The 20,366-nt window shown below is 40.2% G+C and overlaps 1 protein-coding gene across 1 annotated transcript; it reads right to left on the bottom strand.

Annotated features, from left to right (window-relative positions):
• Positions 1–704: 704 nt before the first annotated feature.
• LOC141790020 (uncharacterized) lies at positions 705–18,987 on the bottom strand. The gene is made up of 15 exons (XM_074669648.1): positions 18,895–18,987; positions 15,695–15,777; positions 13,894–13,947; positions 13,710–13,763; positions 11,085–11,141; positions 9,559–9,732; positions 9,243–9,305; positions 8,742–8,786; positions 8,490–8,579; positions 8,178–8,237; positions 7,661–7,714; positions 4,628–4,690; positions 4,294–4,350; positions 904–966; positions 705–802 (listed from the first exon to the last, which is right to left on the bottom strand). Exons 2-15 carry the CDS (start codon positions 15,717–15,719, stop codon positions 705–707), a joined length of 957 nt encoding a protein of 318 aa, XP_074525749.1. The 5' UTR covers positions 15,720–15,777; positions 18,895–18,987.
• Positions 18,988–20,366: the final 1,379 nt, after the last annotated feature.

Below are 20,366 nucleotides of genomic sequence, written 5' to 3'. Positions count from 1 at the left end.
CTACTGACACTGTGCCACAGTCTGTGTTCAGGTGGATGTCATTAAACACCTTAACCAGAGCAGTCTCAGTGCTGTGATGAGGCCGGAAACCTCACTGGAAGACATCAAAACAATCGTTCAGTGCCATAAAGTTATGTAATTGCTGAAAAACTGCTCTCTCAATAATTTTACTTAAAAATGGTAGATTGGATATGGGCCTGGAGTTGTTTTTCACTGTCTTGTCTAAATTGTTCTTTTTTTAACAAAGGCTTGATCACAGCAGTATCTATCTCTATCTCTATATTTTAAAAAAGGATTGTCTAGGAACCACCTGGGATCTTAAGGGCTGATGTAACTTAATAAGGTCAGACAGGTGAATCCAGTGCCAGTCCATTCAGAGATTTAAAACAAATAAAACTTATATCTATTTTAAAATGTACCAAACCGAACCAAACCGGTCAAAGCAAAGAAGGCACCGGAGTTACTTGCTCCAGTTTCTTTATCCCAGTTAGGAGAGGAGCTACTGCAGCAGACCATGCTGCGGCTCAGACACTGGAAGGAAATCAGTAAATTAAGAAACAATAACATGAACTTTGTTCAGTACAAAATGATACGATAATCTAAATGTTCATTAAAAAATGTTCTGATTAAGAAACTAAACAATCAAAACATCCAACATAACATTAAGTTTTTTTAAGATACATGAAAACTACCATTGTTGTTTGTCAATCAGAGAGATGAGCTGTCAGACAGTTTGTAGCATTTTCTCTGCTAACTCCTCCCCTTTCAGAGGCTGAACCCAGAGCTGTCTGCATCACTCTTTCTACACATCACACCAACAGAAAAACTCTGAGAGGATGAGCTGGAAAAGATCTCTTTCTTCTCTCAGAATCTGTGTTTTGTACATTTCTCTATGTTACTTACTTTCATCATCTGCATCTTCAGGCACCTTACAGAAAGAACCTTTACATGGTACAGGTTGCTTCTCTGAAAAAAATCAGAAAACACACCAAGCAATGAATTAGTCTGAGGGGCCGTTTACAGACAATGATTTTAGGATGAAACACAAATGTGTTGTTCCCTTTCAGCTTTTCCTTTACACAGAAACAGCATGTTAAGCCTGGCTCACACTACAGGATTCTCGCCCCGATTTAACCCTGATTCGGTCCTCCCGACAATCGGGTAAGAAATCTGGTCGGGGCCTAAAATCGGCCCTGACGTTCGGCCAAGATTATCTTCTAGTGTGAGCGGTTGACAGATGAATCTTAAGCCCCGCAATCGTCTCACAGACTCGTCGGAGCCGCCCCGATAATTTTCAAACATGTTTGAAAATTATCTGGATGATTACAACTAGGGATGTCCCAATATTACATTTTCACTTCCAATACGATACCGATACTGCAGCATTGAGTATTGGCCGATACCGATATTAATCCGATACGATATCAGCATTAAACATGCATACTTTTATTACTTATTTTGTAGTATGTCTGTCGTGTTAGGAGAGGCTTGATTGAGTGATATTATTCAAACAAAAAACAGCAGTCAGCAACAGTAGGTATGAGGAAAAACTGACCCATTTATTATTAACCAATTTTAACAGAAATTTTAACATTAAACATAACAAATATTAGTAATTGAATAAAATGAAGAATAAATTAGAAGACCCAGAAATAACCTAAATAAATCAAATAAAAACAGCAGGAGCGGAGTCTGGAATGGACTGCTTATATCAGAGATTCTAGATGGATTCCGATACGATACTGATATTTTTTTTTTTGCTGATATCGGACCGATACCCGATATTAATGTTGGACTGGGACACCTCTAATTACAACATTCGTTCTCACTGAGGATGACAACAGCCAAGAGAGAGAGAGAGAGAGCCCCCTTACAAGAGACCGGACAACAGACAACAAACGCAGGCTCAAAGTGAAACTGAAAGGCTCAGGGTCAGCTGACTGCGCGCTCCACTGGCCCACTCGAGACAGTTCAATAATGCCTTTAAAAATAACACATAACCACGCCATTTTCATACAGTAGCAAACTGTTGTTTTATCAGTGATGGGTGTGAGATCATGCCATTATTGGCTGATACAGCAACAGTTTCACCTCTGTCCCTCTGCGTGCGCGTAATGGATGAAAGGCACCGCTGCAGACAGCTCCGCTTCTCTCTCCTCCTGTCCCACCAGTACGCTAAAAACCTCAGATCAAACAACTGTGGCCTGTACTACAAAGCCGGTTTTCTGGCTTATCAGGGTAACTTTGAGAGTAACTTCATCACGTGCAGCCTAACTTCCTGGCTAACCGGGACTACGAAAGGTGGATATGTTGAAACCGGGGAGTGTTGCCATGGCAATATACGCCACATCTCAAACCTGGTCGTCTCAGAATTAGATGTTGCTTAACCCCAGGTTTCCAATTAACCACGACCTATTTAAACAGCACTCCTCCGCTGACGCGTCCTCTTGACAATGACAGCATACCTGGATGACCCGTACGACATTGGCAAGCGGATTGTGAGGGGCTCTCTTCGGAGGGCACGGGTATTTAGAGATCGCCAGAATCCACTGGCGTACCCACGCGATGTTCTCCATGAAAGATATAGATTTTCATCTGAGGGAATTCGTTACTTATGCCAGCTGATCGAGGCGGACGTCTCTAATGTAACCCGCTGAAGTCAGGCCCTCACAATCGAGCAGATTGTGTGCCTGTCCTTGCGCTATTTTGCCAGTGGACAATATCTGTATTCCAGATACAAAGGGGTTACAAAATGCTGAATATCTGAGTAAGAACACTGTATGCCGTGCAATTCGGAAAGTGGTACTTGCTCTTACTAAACTGGTGGATGCATTTGTCGTGTTCCTTGGCCATCTAACTGCGCTTCAAATCAAAGAAGGCTTCTATGCAATCGCGGGTAATTGGCTACTAATCATTGTATGCAATTGGCTATTTTGCCTTTTATCAAAAAACGAATTATGACCGGTAACTGATTTGACTAAAGCATATTTACATTCTCTCTCTCTCTCATCTCTCCCCCCATCCCCACCACACACACACTTACCAATTTGGATGATGTTGTTATATTTCATTTTGACCTGTTGCCAGGTGCGTTTTCTGCTGCTGTTGCCTCTGAAAATGTTCATTCATACATAGAATCATACAGTCAAGGGGACTAAACATACTATCATCCTGCTTCATGTGGTGATGTACATATGATAAATTATTTCTTACAGTTAACGTACCAAATCTTATTTTATTGTCCTGAAGGCAGGCTTTATTTCTTTTCACAGACACAAGTAAAACTGGCATACTTACGCATTCACACGATCTGTAATACGCTGCCAACAGACCAGTCGCGCTCTATTCGCTGAAGCGGTGTTGGATTTCACGGTGAGGGTGGATTTATACTCCTCATAACTACGCATTATGATTGCGCATTCCTCGTCCGAAAAGTAAGGTGCCCGTGCCATCGTCAAAAGTGGTGTTTGACTCTGGTATCCGCCCTCTATTATGTGAACGCGCAGTAACTCTGATTAGGTTTACACAGGTTCAACAAACTAACTTCATAATCAGCGTTGTGGTACCGATTAACCCCTAACTAGAAAACCAGGTTTCGTCAACCCCGGTTTCCCACTGGAACCCTGGGTTACTTCTGGGTAGGTTGAACTCCGTTCGTAGTACAGGCCACTGAGCTCATGTGGTGCATCACTCTCTGTGGTCAAATAATCTTGGTGAAATCCTGTAGTGTGTGCTGGTCAGTATTTTCAAATCTTGTTGTTAGAACATGCTTAAGATTTAAGAGAAGATGATCTGTGAAGATTCTCCTTATGTGTGAGATACAACCCGATTTCAGAATCTTATAAGATTTTTAAAATCCTGTAGTGTGAGCCAGGCTTTAGCCAAACTTAAACAGAAACTTGTGAAATTTTTCTGAAACATCACAGCCACAGTTACCGTGTAAACAGCAAGCCTGAGTTTTTCAGAGGAAATTCTGAAAAACTCAAATTGAAACATATTATTAATTTTGTGATTGTAGTTGAGTTAAACATGAGAAGAAGAAGTCATTTTCTACCACAGATCTCAAAGAGCTTTGCTCTGCTCAGATCTGATCCTGGTCTCTTCATCAATAACACAATCATCATCAGACAGGTGTTAATGCAGTGGATGTTCTGCTGAATGGCTCAAAGTTCACACAGACTGGATCTACACTGCTTCATGAGTTTGATTTGTAGGAAGAAAATCAGAGCAGAGGCAGACGCTCCAACAAAACATAGAAACAAACACCACAGAATGGATCTGACTCAGACTTACTGACAGGAGGGATGAATTCAACGCTGACTTTGAGGTTTGGATGATTATCCAGTCCACCTGTTGGTTATAAAAAAAAGTGGAAGACTTAACATTTCACTGCTGTTAATAGATCAATACAAGCAAGGGCTAAAATACACAACTAGTTTGTTTGACACTCTGCATGGTTTTTACACTGAGCCAAATGTCCAAAACAAACTGTTTGGGTTGGAAAAATGAACAAGAAGGGAAAAAAAATCAAGTTGAACATAACAATAAAAAGAAACGATCACAGTTAATCACATAATTATGAAGCAAAGCTAAGTCCATGCTTTGTACATTTCTCAACGTTACTTACGCTTTTCATCCACATCTTTGGGCACCTTACGGGCAGAAGGTTCACATAGTTCAGGTTCCTGTTCTAAAAAATTAGAAAAACAGTGTAAGGGGCTGTTTACACAATAATGTTTTGTGGGATGAAACACAAAAATGTTGTGTTTACATAGGAACAGCGTGTTAGCCAAACTAAAACAGAAACTTGTGGATTTTTTCTGAAACGTCACAGCCACTGTTACCATGTAAACAACAAGCCTGAGTTTTTCAGAGAAAACTTTGACATTGAGCTCATTTTTTCTGCATTACTCTTTAAATGGGAAACATAAATGACCATGCATGACCTGGACAACAACAACAGTAACAATGGCGGACCACTGTGTTTGGTTTGAGCTGCTTGATCTGCTCAATCTGCTCAATCCGTGTTCGGATCATATTTGATTAGACGGTGACACCTAACTCTAAATTGAAAAGTCTGCGTTGAGCTTTAAGTCATTATATTTACATTCTTAAAGGGCATATGGCAGGTTAAAGACAACTGTTAAGAAACTGATAGGAAAATAACTTAAAAAACAATATCCTGGAAGAAATTCATGATAAATAACCCACAGGGTCTCCTGGAGACATTTTAGTACAGATTTTGTACTTCTGCGTTAAAAACCGACATTTGAAAGGGGAGTCCCTCTGCTTCTGTTTAACTTTAATAAACATGGATCTGACTGTCACTCCTTCAATGAAGAGGAAGAAAATCTGTATTTCTATCCATATGATGATCCTCAGGGTTATAATGATGAGCCTGTTAGGAAAGATGGAGAGCAGGAACAGGACAGGATGAGGAGGAATAACGGCCGTAGTTGCGCTGTTAGCTAGTTAGCAAGCTAATCACATCAGCGTATTTGAAGTTTGAAATCAGATTCACTGAATTAAAAATTAAGTCGTTTGTGTAAGAGCTGATCAGAAAGCAACATGCTTTGAGCCGTCATGATAAAGGCCATAGAGAGAAAGACAGAGAGGTCTATCAGAGTCTATCCACTGATCCAGAGTCAGAAAACCAAGACTTAGCTACAATCTGCTCACGTTTCTGTCAGGTTGAATCTCTAACAATTCTTGTTAACGTTATTTAAAACATCTGCTAGAAAAGGGCGGCTTTGTGGGTGCTGTGTTCCTCGACTTGAAACGTGCCTTTGACACCATCAATCACAGTGTTCTCCTTGCCAAATTAACACAATTCAATTTCTCTAACAGTGCCCTCTGCTGGATGAAATCATATCTGTCGGACAGGAAACAGGCTGTACAAATAGAACATTTCCAATCTACCTTTTTGACCTGCTTTGGTGGAGTCCCACAAGGCTCAGTACTAGGACCAATTTTATTCAGTCTATATGTCAATAATTTACCCAATGTATGTAAAACTGTGAAAATGCAATTATATGCTGATGACACAGTATTATGTGTTCATGCAAAAACAAGAAGTGAAGCTGCTGCAATACTCTCTGGTGCCATGGTGCCAGTGTCCCACTGGCTCCATGACGCTTGCTTACATCTTAACACTGAAAAAAAGAGTTTGTATGTTTTTCTCCCGGCAGCCAGCAGAGGGTGAACAGCCATCTGTGTTAGTCAATGGGGAGAGATTGGATGTGGTGGAACAATTTAAATATCTTGGAGTAGTTTTTGATTCCAATCGAAATTTTGAGCAAGATGTAAAGAAAATATTACATATAATTAAATTTAATTTGTCAAACTTTAAGCACATAAGACCTTTTCTGACCACAGAATCAGCTACGGCTTATATGCATGCCATGATATTTAGTCATATTACTTACTGTTATAACACATGGTCTCACCCTTCAGAGACCATTTTGAAGCCACTTAAGTCCCTCTTCAAGAGAACACTGTAAACTATGGACAAAAAGCCTCAACATTATCATTACTGTAACATCCTAAGTAAGTATAACATTTTGGATTTCAATAGTTATCAAATATTTATGGATGCTTGCCTCATTTTTAAAGTTTTAAATGGACTTGCTCCTCCTCCCTTAAGGGATTTTATAGGTAAAAAACTAGTGATGGAGTAAATACCAGAGCATTGACAAGGGAAGACTGTAACACACAACGGCGTAGGACTAAATTTGGCCAATTGGTTGGGTCAATCAGAGGCTCACAAACTTTGAACTCACTGCCAGCCCAGGAACTGTGGCACCTACTCAGCCTTTAAAACAGCTCTGAAATATTGGTTAAAAACCAACCAAAAATGTTCACACTAAATCATCCTTATTCAATTTTTTAAAACATTTTGGGGACTCTCAAACTTTGTGAGAATGATTTAATGTGTTATTGTAACTACATGTTGTTGGTGTAATGTCTGTGTGTATGTTCTGTTTCTCTCTCTCTCACCTGCCTTAGGACTAGGGATGTAAAGTAGCTATTGTGCTTACTCCAGCATATTTATATTGAAGCTTTTGCTGATATGTTGATTAATATGCATTATCCTAATTTAAATATATACATATTTTTAAAAAAAGCCCGGCTCTGTCACCGGAGCCAGAGCCGGGCTAGGAGCTGCTGCTGCTGGTGAAGCTGCAGTTATCTGACAAACAGCAGCCGTGTCAGTCTCACCTGGACCTGGCTCCTTAATCCCAACTTAAACTCCATCCATAGACTTTATAAAATAGACTCCATCACATCAATCTTTCTATCCATGGACAACTGTGTTTAATGTGACCAATACAGAAATAAAGTCCCATCTTGTCAGCTGCACTAAACAAATCTGAGCACATTAGCTAACTCACAGAGTCCAAAAAAGAGGACTCCATGTCCAGTCAAGCTTGTATTTCTGCATCCATCCATCCTAACGCATCAGAATCATCCTTATGAACAGTCAAATTAAATAATTCTGTGGAAGAAACACAATAAACACGACCTGAAACACCCGATATCACCCAAGACAACCTGTTATTCACATTAGCACAAACAGAGGAGGAAGAAAATCAGAGCAGAGGCAGACGCTCCAACAAAACACAGAAACAAACACCACAGAATGGATCTGACTCAGACTTACCATCAGGGCGGTGTGGACAGCTGCGTCTGACGTATGTACAAACTTCCACTTGACCTGTGTAATACAAAAAAGTGGAAGACTTAACATTTCATTGCTGTTGGTACATAAATACAAGCAAGGGCTAAAATACACAACTAGTTTGTTTGACACTGCATGGTTTTTACACTGAGCCAAATGTTCAAAACAAACTGTTTGGGTTGGAAAAATGAAGAAACAAGAAGGAAAAAAAAATTTACTTGAACACAACAATAAGAAAAAACTATCAGTCCTCGCTAAAAGCTGAGAGTGTTTCTCTGTGATCTACCATTGTTGTTTGTCAATCAGAGAGATGAGCTGTCAGACAGTTTGTAGCATTTTCTCTGCTAACTCCTCCCCTTTCAGAGGCTGAACCCAGAGCTGTCTGCACCACTCTTTCTACACATCACACCAACAGAAAAACTATGAGAGGGAGAGCAAGGAAAGATCTCTTTTTCCTGAAATTATCTGTAGTTTGTGAGTTTCTCCAGGTGTTACTCACATTCTTTGTCTGCATCTTGAAGCTCCTTAAGGGCACTATCACGGGGCTTATGTCCCACCTCTGAAAAAAATAAGAAAAACACACTCTGATGAATCAGTTAGAGAAAACCCTTTCCTTGATGAAGAATGTCCTCGGATGGTCATCAGACTGTAGAGAGTCTGAATCCATCATCATCTCAGGTGTTTCTAATCTAGCAGCAGACTTTCAGATCCTTCACTTCATGAAATATGAGTTCACAGTTCATTTCTACTAAACTCTGCAGCTGAAGACCATCAGACAACAACATTTAGAAAACACAACACTTCAACTCACCTGAGTTAGCAGAAACACTCCTGTCGATGTCACCCCTACGGGTGTCACCTCTGCTTGTGAGCCTCCTCATTCTGCTGCGTTGTTCCTCCGCTGTAAAACAAAGCTCAGTCAGCCTTTGATTATACCGAATCAAAGGCTGTAAAACCCTCTTTTTTTAAAGAGTTTGTTGGTGTTTTGACTTACAGAGCTTTAAAAACACACAGAGTTAAACATAGAAACAAACACCATAGAATGGATCTGACTCAGACTTACTGAAAGACCGCAGGCGTTGCAGATGGGGAGGAACATCAAGTCGACCTGTGGGGCAGAAGAAGATGAAACATTTCTCTAGTTTTGATGGATAAATACCAACATTCAGCCCAATTCACAGCTAGAGTCTTTGACACGCTGCAAGATATTTACAATGATCTGATTTATCATTAACATGGACATACAAAGAGGAAACTAGTGATTTGATGAAATGATTGTGACTCAAACTTCAGTCCATGTCTAAAAGCTGAGAGTGTTTCTCTGTGAACTACCATTGTTGTTTGTCAATCAGAGAGATGAGCTGTCAGACAGTTTGTAGCATTTTCTCTGCTAACTCCTCCCCTTTCAGAGGCTGAACCCAGAGCTGTCTGCACCACTCTTTCTACACATCACACCAACAGAAAAACTCTGAGCTAGGAAAGATCTCTTTCTTCTCTCAGAATCTGTGATTTGGATTGTTGTCAGCCCCATAGGGCCACTTTTTAGTTGGGGCGTATCACTGACCTTCTTCACCTTCATCTTGAGGCATCTGAAGCTCAAGAGCATCATTCAGGTTTTGTCTCTCCTCTGAAAAAAATCATTGAAATCAAAGAATGATGAATCAGTCTGAAGAGACATTTACAGACAATGATTTTAGGATGAAACACAAAGGTGTTGTTCCCTCTTAACATTTTCTATAAACAGAAATTGTTCCCAATCTAGCAGCAGACTTTCAGAACCTTCACTTGATGAAATATGAGTTCACAGTTCAATTCTACTAAACTCTGCAGCTGAAGACCATCAGACAACAACATTTAGGAAACACAACACTTCAACTCACCTGGGTTACTAGAAACACTCCTGCCAATGTTGCGGCTGCCTTTGTTGCTCCTGATGGTGTTGTCTTTCCTGCACACGTCCTGTTTGCCATTGTACACGGCAGGGTTCCACTCGCAGACATCCCCTGTGTCGGCGTTGCCTCCTCTTGTATGCCCCCTGCTGCTGGGGATCCCCACTGGAAAACAAAGCTCAGTCAGACTTGGATTAGACTGAAATATTAGTTTTATCCTCAAAGGCTGTAAAAACTCTCTTTTTTAAAGAGCTTGTTGGTCTCCAGTGTTTCAGAGCTGAAAGAACACACAGTGCTTTCCATCAGTGTTAAGAAGCTCACACTTTAATTTCTTCAATGAGTCTGTGTTTTTTATATTTGTTAAAGATAAAGACATGATCAAAGGAATTGGAAATGTAATGACAGTGACACACAGCTGTGAATATGACATTTAATACTGTTTGTGAAATATTCTGAGGCTTTAGATTTTCAAACTTACTGATGTGTGACCAAAGGTTTTAACCTTCAACCAAACTGTTTGGACTGAAAATCTGAATGAAGAAATCCCTCACAGCTTTGACTTGGATTAAAGCTATGGTGTATGATTTGGAAGCTTTGTACATCTTCATAATAACAGTTATAGGGCTGTAATGGTCCTATGGTCCAATCTACACAATATAAAGACCAAATAGAACGAAAAAATCCATTCAGTATATCTGCTGCAAAGCTGCATACTAGTTGACCAATCCAAACCGCGCATGGTGTGGTTCGGATTGGTACTTGAGTCCATCCAATCCCCCGTCTCCCTCGTTTCGCACGGTCACGCCTATGGTGCCACCTCACCCTTCCCCACTACCCCTCTCACGTCAGCTAGCTGCTCAGCTACCGAAGCGTCATGGAGCCAGAGAAGACCGAAACCAACAAGCTGTTACTGTTACCCTCCACAGGGAAGGGAAGAAAACCAAAAAGTTTCAAGGAAAAGGCTGAAGCAAGGAAGAATTATGAGCGATATAGGTGCCAACAGAGACTGAATATTGGAGTAATGTAGCACCGGTGGTAAAAGCTGTGGAGGGATTTGGGACTGAAGACTGACGCCGAGACCGCTGAGTTTCTGTTGAACAGTGAAACACTCAGTTTGACCTTTCAGGCGGAAAAATGACACAAACATTCCCCCCCACGCCACAGTGCCTCACCACCACAACAAGTGCCTCACTGTATCCACAACAGAAATAAGTGTGATCTTACTGGCTGTCTGTTCAGCCAAACTGGTTTTCAGATCGTAGACCATGGCTTTAACCTGAGAGTGATTGTTTTTTTCAAAGGTAAACTTAAACTCTGACAGATATTTCTGATTGAATCATTATGACATCAAAAAAACTTCACAGCTAGAACCACAGAGTCTGGTCCACTGAGGGACTGAAGAGCTCTGTGTCCGAAATAGCTGCATTTCCACCAAGCAGACCGGTTCGGTTCGTCTCGGTACGGCGCGCATTTTCTGGCTTTCACCAATATGTGGTTTTCACAGAATCCAGACTTACTGAGGATATGCAGGACTTCAAAGATGGCTTTGAGGAGTGCTTCAATATCCAGTGGACCTGTTGGACAGCAGAAAATGAAACACACTAGTTTTGATGGATATATACCAACAAGGGCTACAATACACAAATAGTTTGACTCCCTGCTTGATATGTACAATGAGCTGAATGTTCAAAACAAACTGTTTTCATTGAAAAACTGAACAAACAATCAAAACATCCAACGCTGCATTTGTCAGTATCTCTCAAGTTTCAAAATTATTTCTGAATCTCCTGTTTTGTTTTGTTAACTCAGGTCTCTCCCTGGGTCTCTCCCTAATGTGTTGCACCCATGTCTTGTTACTCTCACTCCCCCTTTCCTTCTTATACCCTGGTCTTCCCTCACTTCTCTGCCAGACTATCACTATTCTGGTAGTCGACATTTCCAGACTTTAGTTATCTAGCTCCTCGTGTTTTTGATCCTTTTTCTTGCATGTTCTCGTTTCTGAGTTTGCCTGGTTGGATTTGTTACCTTTGCCTCTGCAGATTGATTACCTGTGTATCAAACCTCTTTTGTGGATTAAAGGACTCTATTTTGTAAACCCAGTCAGTCTCCGCACTTCAATCCTTCTTCTGAGCCTGACAACATTAACCTGTGCTTACAAATACGCAAACACGAGTGATTTCATCACATAATTATGAAGCAAAGCTCAGTCCATAGCTAAAAGCTTAGCCATATGTTACTGATGCTGATGAAATAGAGAGAAAGAAAAGGGAGAAGCATCAATTGTATCCACTGTAAAACAAAGCTCAGCCAGATGTAAAAAATGTAGACTCCTTCTTATCAGAGGGTTGTTGTTGTCTAGTGATTTAGAGCTTTAATAACTCATACAGTGATTTACATCAGTTTTTAGGTCCAGAGGTAAAACTTTATTCTATTTAAGGGGCATATTGCAGGTTGTTTTTTTATTTACTCTTAACATGGTCTGATAACGGCAGTACAAAAGGCACAAATTTAGAGGAGGAAGAGTCTGTTTTGGGTATAACTGCTCAAAACGCTCCTTTTTAAGCATTGCGCCATTTGATGTGACAATAGGGACTTAACTCTGCTTTGAGCTAGTTTGGATAACAGGTTGTCTTGGGTGAGATTGGGTGTTTCAGGTTGTGTTTATTGTGTTTCTTCCACAGTATTATTTAATTTGACCGTTCATTAGGATGATTCTGATGCGTTAGGATGGATGGATGCAGAAATACAAGCTTGACTGGACATGGAGTCCACTTTTTTTGGACTCTGTGAGTTAGCTTTTGTGCTCGGATTTGTTTAGTGCAGCTGACAAGACAGGGCTTTATTTCTGCATCGGTCACATTAAACACAGTCATCCATGGAGCCCATTTTTGGATAGGAAGACTGATGTGATGGAGACTATTTTATAAAGTCTATGGATGGAGTTTAAGTTGGGATAATGGGGCCAGGACCTGGTGAGACTGACGCGGCTACTGTTTGTCAGACAACTGCAGCTCCACCAGCAGCTCGTAGCTCGGTTCCCGGTGACAGACGTAAACAAGGATTTGTCAGAGAATCAACCTGACAGAAATGTGAGCAGATCACCGTAGCTAAGTCTTGGTTTTTTGACTCTGGATCAGTGGAGAGACTCTGATAGACCTCTCTGTCTTTCTCTCTATGGGTTTTATCATGACGGCTCAAAGCACGTTGCTTTACGATCAGCTCTTACACAAACTATTTGTTTTTTAATTCAGTGAATCTGATTTCAAACTTCAAATACGCTGATGTGATTAGCTTGCTAACTAGCTAACAGCGCAACTACGGCCGTTATTCCTCCTCATCCTGTCCTGTTCCTGCTCTCCATCTTTCCTAACAGGCTCATCATTATAACCCTGAGGATCATCATATGGATAGAAATACAGATTTTCTTCCTCTTCATTGAAGGAGTGACAGTCAGATCCATGTTTATTAAAGTTAAACAGAAGCAGAGGGACTCCCCTTCAAATGTCGGTTTTTAATGTGGAGTTACAAAAACTCGTACTAAAACGTCAATTTCTTTCAGGATATTGTTTTGAAGTTATTTTCCTATCAGTTTCTTAACAGTTGTCTTTAACCTGCAATATGCCCTTTCATGTTTATATGTTGTGAGTGTTATGTCTCATCATGTATGTTAAGTTCACAGTGTTCAGGTCATTCGTGTATACCGTTTGTTCATTCTTGCTTTATTTTATAGTAATGTCACTTCCTACCCTGATGTGTTTCCTGCTCTTGTGATTGTGGTACCCAGCCAGACTTTAGTTCAAGAGTCCTTCAGTGCCTGTTGTGTTTTAGCCAGGATGTCCTGTGATTTCTTTTCTCCCCTTTTCCTCAAGTTTTCCAACCTTGCTGAGGTTTTATTTGTGGCTTTTTGAGCAGAGTTTCTCCTCAGTTTCTGTGATTTTTTTCTTCTTAACTTCTGTCAATAAAGACTTTTCTGTTGCTACACCGAGTTCAGCACTTGGGTCTTTTGGAGGCTGAACTGAGAGCTGTCTATGGGACTCTTTCTACATCTCAGATCAAAATCTAAGCTTTTGTTGTTGATTTAATAAAAGTCTCCTCCTTCCGAACAATCTGTGCTTCGTACATTTGTTTTACCTTTTACTTACCTATGTCATATGTCCTCATAGAGTAAAGGGAGCAACAAAGGGCCATTATAGAAACTGAAACAAAGACACAGAAAGATGAATCTTTTTGATTTAACCCTTTGCTAGGAGGATGTCCTCAAATGATGAACAGACTGCAGAGAGTCTGAATCCATCATCATTTAGCAAACACACCACTTCAACTCACCCAAAGAACCAAATCTGCTTCTAGGCCAAATGCTGTATCCGCCTCCTCTTCCCTCTGTAAAACAAAGCCCAGTCAGACCACGAATATGTAAAGTGAATCAGTCTTTACCCTTGGCCCTGATTCTGATTTAGATTTTCATGGACAGGATCTCAAGGCCGAGACAAAGGTAGTTAGATTGGATAGTTAAATTACATTTGACACCAAGAATGTTTTTGACATTTCACTCTTCTTCTGCCAATCTGCAAAATACATCGCTTATGAAAGAGCAGTACCAGCAGGGGCGTAGCTACAATTAGGCAAACACAGGCAGTTCCCAGGGCCCCCCAAAGCATCTCTTAAAAACTGATTTATAAAGTTCTCTTCAGTTGACAGCATTTCTTTTTTCTAAATCTTACTTCACATGCTTCAAACTACATCAAAAGGCTTAATCTTTAATGATAGTTTTGGGTACTCCCCCTCCCTTCTTATTCAATGGGCTATTCCATGTTACAACACATCTGAACATTTGATTCAGGAAGAAAGTGGTAAAAACACTTTTTTCCCATTTTTTTCTTATTTTCAACCAAGTGGGAAATAAAACCAATGTTGCTCTGAGATCTGAGATAAACATATCAGACTTTTAGGATTTTAAGGACTTTATCTAGCCCAGGAAACAGGATCATTTTCTCTAAATCAAACTTCTTGAGTTGGTGATAAACATTATTGTACAAAATCTCTTTTTTGGAAACATAACTCACTGGACAGGGGGTCAAATAAAAATACATTAACTTTAAAATAATAGTACCAAAAAGTATGGTAACTGTAAATATCACCTCTTTCAGTAGATTTTTTTCCAGTTTGATGTTGTGCTTGATATTTACATATGTTTTTCTTTACTAATTTTTTTTTTTTTTTATATTTACCTATTGTAATGTTTTTCACTTCATACTTTCATGTTTGTTCCTGTTACTCTGTTAATTCCCCACTGTGGGACAAATAAGCTGTCAATTCACCATAAAAGATTTCAAATCCAGGACAAAGTGGACCAAATGATGGATTCACTTTTTTCTAAATCAAACTTAAGTACAGAACTTTAACAGAACAGAGGAAATTCATTTAGTTGCGTTAAGTTACCATGATGATCGGAAGAGACAGTGGACCCAGGGAAGGCCAGTCTAGCTCTGAGGAAGATGAGTTACAAGGACATGGAGGGCCCCATTGACTGGGTTTGCCTTGGGCCCCCAAACCATTAAATACGCCCCTGGGTACCAGCTGTCGGCTGGTATTAAAAAAAAGTGTTTCCTTTATAGATTTACTTAAAAAAAGAAAAAAAGACAGAGGCTGTTATCAGTTTTTAATACACTCTCATGTCCATGATAGTCTTTGCAGTGAACATTCAGACGACGCTGGATTAAACTTTTAGCCTGGATTTTTTGAAGGAAGCTGTATTGATTACAGGATTTACTGTGAAGATGATTATTCCTCACAATATTAGCATATAAACGTGAACTGTGTGTAAAAAGTGACTATGTCATAACAAAAGACGTTCATTGGGATCTCAAACAATCGGATCCTCTTGTGGTACCAATAATCATAAACTCCAATCTACCTCTGCGTATTTGCAGACAAGCAGTACACTTCTTGTCCCGGTACCAAAACGACCCCAAATGAAGTTAATGAGATCAGTTTTTAGGTGAACTAGTTTGAGTATTGAAAATGTTTTATCATCTGTATCTGACACAGTGCAGGTTGGCCTGAAACTGACGCAGACCCGGTGAGACCCACTCAGTTCATCTTGATGTGATCAGTGAGTCAGTCTTACCTGGTTTAGAGGAGGAGCCCTCCATGGCGGCTCTCCTGAGGACTTTTCAGACCAGCTGAAGATAAACTGATGAGTCCAGGAACCTGAAGAAAGATTAAAAGATAAGATTTACTTTCTGATCCTCCATTGGGGGAAATTCTCAGTTCAAAGCAGGACTTTAGTGTTTGTGTTATCAGAGTTTGGTCATGTGACTGGAAGCAGCCAATGAGCTTCCTGTATTTGTTCTGTCCTCATCCCTGTTTAAGGGTTTCAGTTACATGACTTTTTTTGTTCTGATTTAACACTTGTCGTGTGGGGAAAGCACCTGTTGACTTTCAGTCCCAAAGATGGCTTCAAGAATACTGTGTGACGTCATGTGGTACTCATGAGTTTGTGCCTTGTTGTGGTGGAAGCAGCTCCATAAACCATCCATTGGAGTGGTTGAAGTCCCCTAGCCACATGCTAACACTGACTGGGAGCTAATTGCAGTGTGTATGAATAGGTCAGTGACAGTTTAGAGCTCCAGAACATTAAAAGATGTTACTGAAGCTAAAAGTTAGGCCCAGCTTTTCATCTGCAAATCAACCTGTGTATTTTCATTTTTGTTTGTGCATGTTGCAAACTATGTCAATGTGCAATGTTTTTATGGTTCCTTTCTGTTCACACTGAAACTGTCACGCTGTAAAACAGAACTATCTCGATAAAATATCAAAAAAGGCAGAAGGGATTTAAAATCCGACACAGTTTTTCATTGTGTTTAATATCAATTTCAATTTTTAGATTAACTTGTATATTTGTTAGAAATTGAAGTGTTTTACCACATGACATATTTTGTTTTACCACGACAGCACTACTGCATCACATACAGGTTGAAAACTTAAAGTTGGTTACATCTGAAAAAATGCTGGAGATACTCAGGGCCACTATAGACTTTTAGAAATATTACAGAGACAAAAGTTGATGATTTTTAGTCATTTTTTTATCATTTTAAAAGCAGCTGACTATTTTTAAAATAAAGTGACTCCCAGTCTACCACACGGCATTCATCACTTTAAAGATGTAAAATCTGGCAATTGTACTTTTCTTGCAAATATGAATAGTGTGGAGGGAAAACGGTGTAGAATTACTGAAAATATTCAACATTGAACTTATTTTGTATAAGTTTGTAACAGGAATGTCTCCTGGAATAAAAAATAAGCGCCGCATGTCTGTCTTCATACTGTAGCTGTGTCCCAATTTGGAGGCCGCAGCCTTTGAATGACCCGGCTTTCACAGCCTGCATAGACCACAAAGGCCATACTGAATAGAGACGGTCTGGTCTATTGAGCATTTCCTGTTTGTCACCCTCGAAGTTACACAACACTGCTCCCACCTTTTGGGCTTACATAAGAAAAAAGTATAAAATGCAAGTTGTTTTAGTTTTGATTGACTTTTTAAAGTATAGAATTAATGAAAAAAAACACCAAATCAGCTTTTTTTTCCCAGAGAATTTACATTTATGAACATAGAATGTGAAAATTTATAAAGAAGAACTGTTTTCCCTCATTGCATCACTTAAAAAGACCATTGTCTTTTTTTTTTTTTTTTTTTTTAATTCAATTTATTTCGAACATGAGGTCAAAGTGAAATTTCTGTCAAAGACAGAAACAAATACAAACAAACAGACATTTTCTAATCACATATTCGAAAAGGAGTGGGATGAAGTATAAACTTATTAATTCCCACCCCTTTACCAAACAATTATTTATAAACAGATGCAGATGGCGTTCACATGCAATAAATCTTGGGATGTGTGAGGCTAAGAAGGATTCATTGAATCTGTCCTCTGCGGCACATGTACAGGTGGCCAAATTCATCGCCCGCATTTTGGAGGAGCCTATGAAATATGATTATTTACATATGATGATTATTACATATGATATACATATGATTATTTTTGGTTTTGCAGTTAGATAAAATGTTTGTTAATGACTTTAGTTGTGTGCTGCCCTTCTTGTTGTCTACAAGGATGTTTTCCTGTTAAACTGTAAGTTTAACGACTGATAACATTTATTAACACAGGGGTACTGTGAGGTTCCAGTCAGGGTTTCAGGAAAGCACCAAACACACACACACACTAACACATATGCACACACTAACATACACACACACACTTGTCACAGAGGTGCTGATACAGGAAACAAAACCACAGGTGATCTGCAGAACGTTCACCCACAGCGTGCACACACACCACAGAGCGTCAAACAGAGGTCACACATGACACAAAACAAGCTTCCTCAGTTTATACACCAAGGTTCTCATGATGCTCACACAACCTCAACAGATTTACAGATTTACAAGAATTTAGAAAGAAGGAAAAACCTTAGTTACTTCAGCTACTTCTCTACATCAAAGAGAGAAATGACCAGGCACTGCATCAGGTCAATGACAAACTGGAGCGTGGGGTATAGGCCTGTTTACCACACGTTAGAGTCAGATTTAAGGTCAGAGTCAGGGATAGAGCTGGATAGTTGAAAGTGAGTTCCTCAAACGCTCACTAATCCCCGTCAGTCTCTGTCAACGTGCAGCATTAACACTGGAAAACAGCATCTGAGCCCAAACTCCAGCAGAACAAACCAGTTTATCCAGAACAAGAAACAACGCTGGAAAAACTAAAACACCACAACAACTTCATCCCTCAACACTCACCCATCACCTGGAAATGAAACCCATCCTTTAATCAGACATGAATCTCTGATGGAGCTGAATTCATCCGGTTTGTAAATAAATAAATAGATACATAAATGATGATCAGAAATAGTCTGAACAGAAATAACTGCTGCAACAGTTAACAACATGTCAAATCAGCGCGTGTCTTCCTCTCACCCTGAAACATAAAACAGGGTCCCGTAAAATCCTCTCTGTCTCTGAGTTCTCGTCACCAACTCCTCAGTAAATCCTCTCATTTCTCAAAGTGTGTGATAATCCCAGAGAAGCTTCAGATTCAGACTGAAACAAAGTTTAAAACATGGATTTGATGATTTGATGAGCTCATCTTCAAGGCTGTAATAAAGACGCTCAGACTGCAGAGTATGTCCTCCTACACCTCACAGATTTGAACTTTATAACATCCTGCAGCTTTAACACCAACTCTACTTCACATCAGCAAACACACAGCTCCTCTAACACTCTGATCATTACTTTGTTATTTCTCTGGAGGAACTTTGATCCACTTCACTTACCTGATGGTGGATTTCTTGCTGCGACACAAACGGTGTTAGAAGTGAAACTAAATAAAGTCAGAGTAGGAGGAGGATGAGGAAGAGGATAAGGAAGACGAAGGTCAGCTCCAGAGTACCCCTGACTGCAGAGAGCAGAAAGAAACAGTGAAGCACATTCTGATGTTTTAATCACCAATGAAAAGATAGCAAGATTAAGGTTAGCGTGAAGTATCCTGGCTAAATGCTTATACTAACCAGAGGCTAGCTACAGTGTGTATGTATGCACAGGTGTGTCCTGGGTCCAGGCTGCTCTTGTTGTGTTTTTATTTAGAGCCTACAAAGACAGCACCTTCATCAGAGATGAGGATGTTTTCCTGTTAAACTGTAAGTTTAACGACTGATAACATTTATTAACACAGGGGTACTGTGAGGTTTCAGTCAGGGTTTCAGGAAAGCACCAAACACACACACACGCACACACAAAGACACACAACACAAGCACGTGCATGCAGGCACGTAGGCAATCAAACACAAATGCACACACACTTACACATATGCACACACACACTCGTCACCGAGGTGCTGATACAGGAAACACAACCACAGGTGATCTGCAGAATGCTCATCCACAGCGTGCATACACACCACAGAGCATCAAACAGAGGTCACACATGACACAAAACAAGCTTCCTCAGTTTATACACCAAGGTTCTCATGATGCTCACACAACCTCAACAGATTTACAAGAATTTAGACAGAAGGAAAAACCTTAGTTAGTGCAACACAGTGCCACAAGTTGTTCAGCTGCAGGTGCTGCCATTAGATAGACAGATAGATAAAATACTTTATTCATCCCCGAAGGGAAATTCATGTAGTTTGGGCTCATCTTCCATAGATTAAAAAATTAAAACTCTGATGGCTGCAGGGAGGAACGATCTTCTGTATCTCTCAGTCCTGCAGCGCACAGAGGTGAGTCGTCCACTGCTGCTGTTTCTCTGGATTATGATGGTGTGAAGTGGGTGATCAGTGTGACGAATGACGGCCTCCACTTTCTTCTGTGTATACCTTTCCACCACAGCCTCCAGTGAGTCCAAACTGGATCCAACCACGGAGCTAGCTCTCTTCACCAGTTTTTCCAGTGGCCTCTTGTCCTTCTGCTTTAAACTATTTCCCCAGCAGACTGCACCATAAAACAAAGCACTGGCTACCACGGACTGATAAAACATCTGGAGCAGCTTTCCACAGACGTCAATTGATCTGAGCTTCCTTAAGAAAAAGAGACGGCTCTGCCCCTTCTTAAAGAGTGCATCTGTATTAAGGGACCAGTCCAACTTGTTGTCCAGATGTACACCAAGATATTTGTAGGTTGACACCACCTCCACGTCCACCCCATGGATGTTAAGAAATCCACAATCATTTCCTTTGTTTTTGAGGTGTTCAGTAGGAGACAATTTCTATGACTCCAGTCACAGAAAGCTTTTATCAGATCCCTG

This window comes from Halichoeres trimaculatus, unplaced genomic scaffold (genome assembly GCF_033239565.1).
Source record: "Halichoeres trimaculatus isolate MK-OKI-2021-1 unplaced genomic scaffold, fHalTri1.1 fHalTri1_scaffold_5, whole genome shotgun sequence".
Lineage (NCBI taxonomy): Eukaryota > Metazoa > Chordata > Actinopteri > Labriformes > Labridae > Halichoeres > Halichoeres trimaculatus.
This window is presented reverse-complemented; position numbering and strand designations above follow the sequence as displayed.

Coding starts and splice junctions, on each gene's coding strand:
- LOC141790020 (XM_074669648.1), bottom strand. CDS start 15,719: ATGGAGGGCTCCTCCTCTAAACCAG. Junction 9,306..9,558: donor GAGTGTTTCTAGTAACCCAG/GTGAGTTGAAGT, acceptor GATTTTTTTCAG/AGGAGAGACAAAACCTGAAT. Junction 4,691..7,660: donor CTGTCCACACCGCCCTGATG/GTAAGTCTGAGT, acceptor CTAATTTTTTAG/AACAGGAACCTGAACTATGT.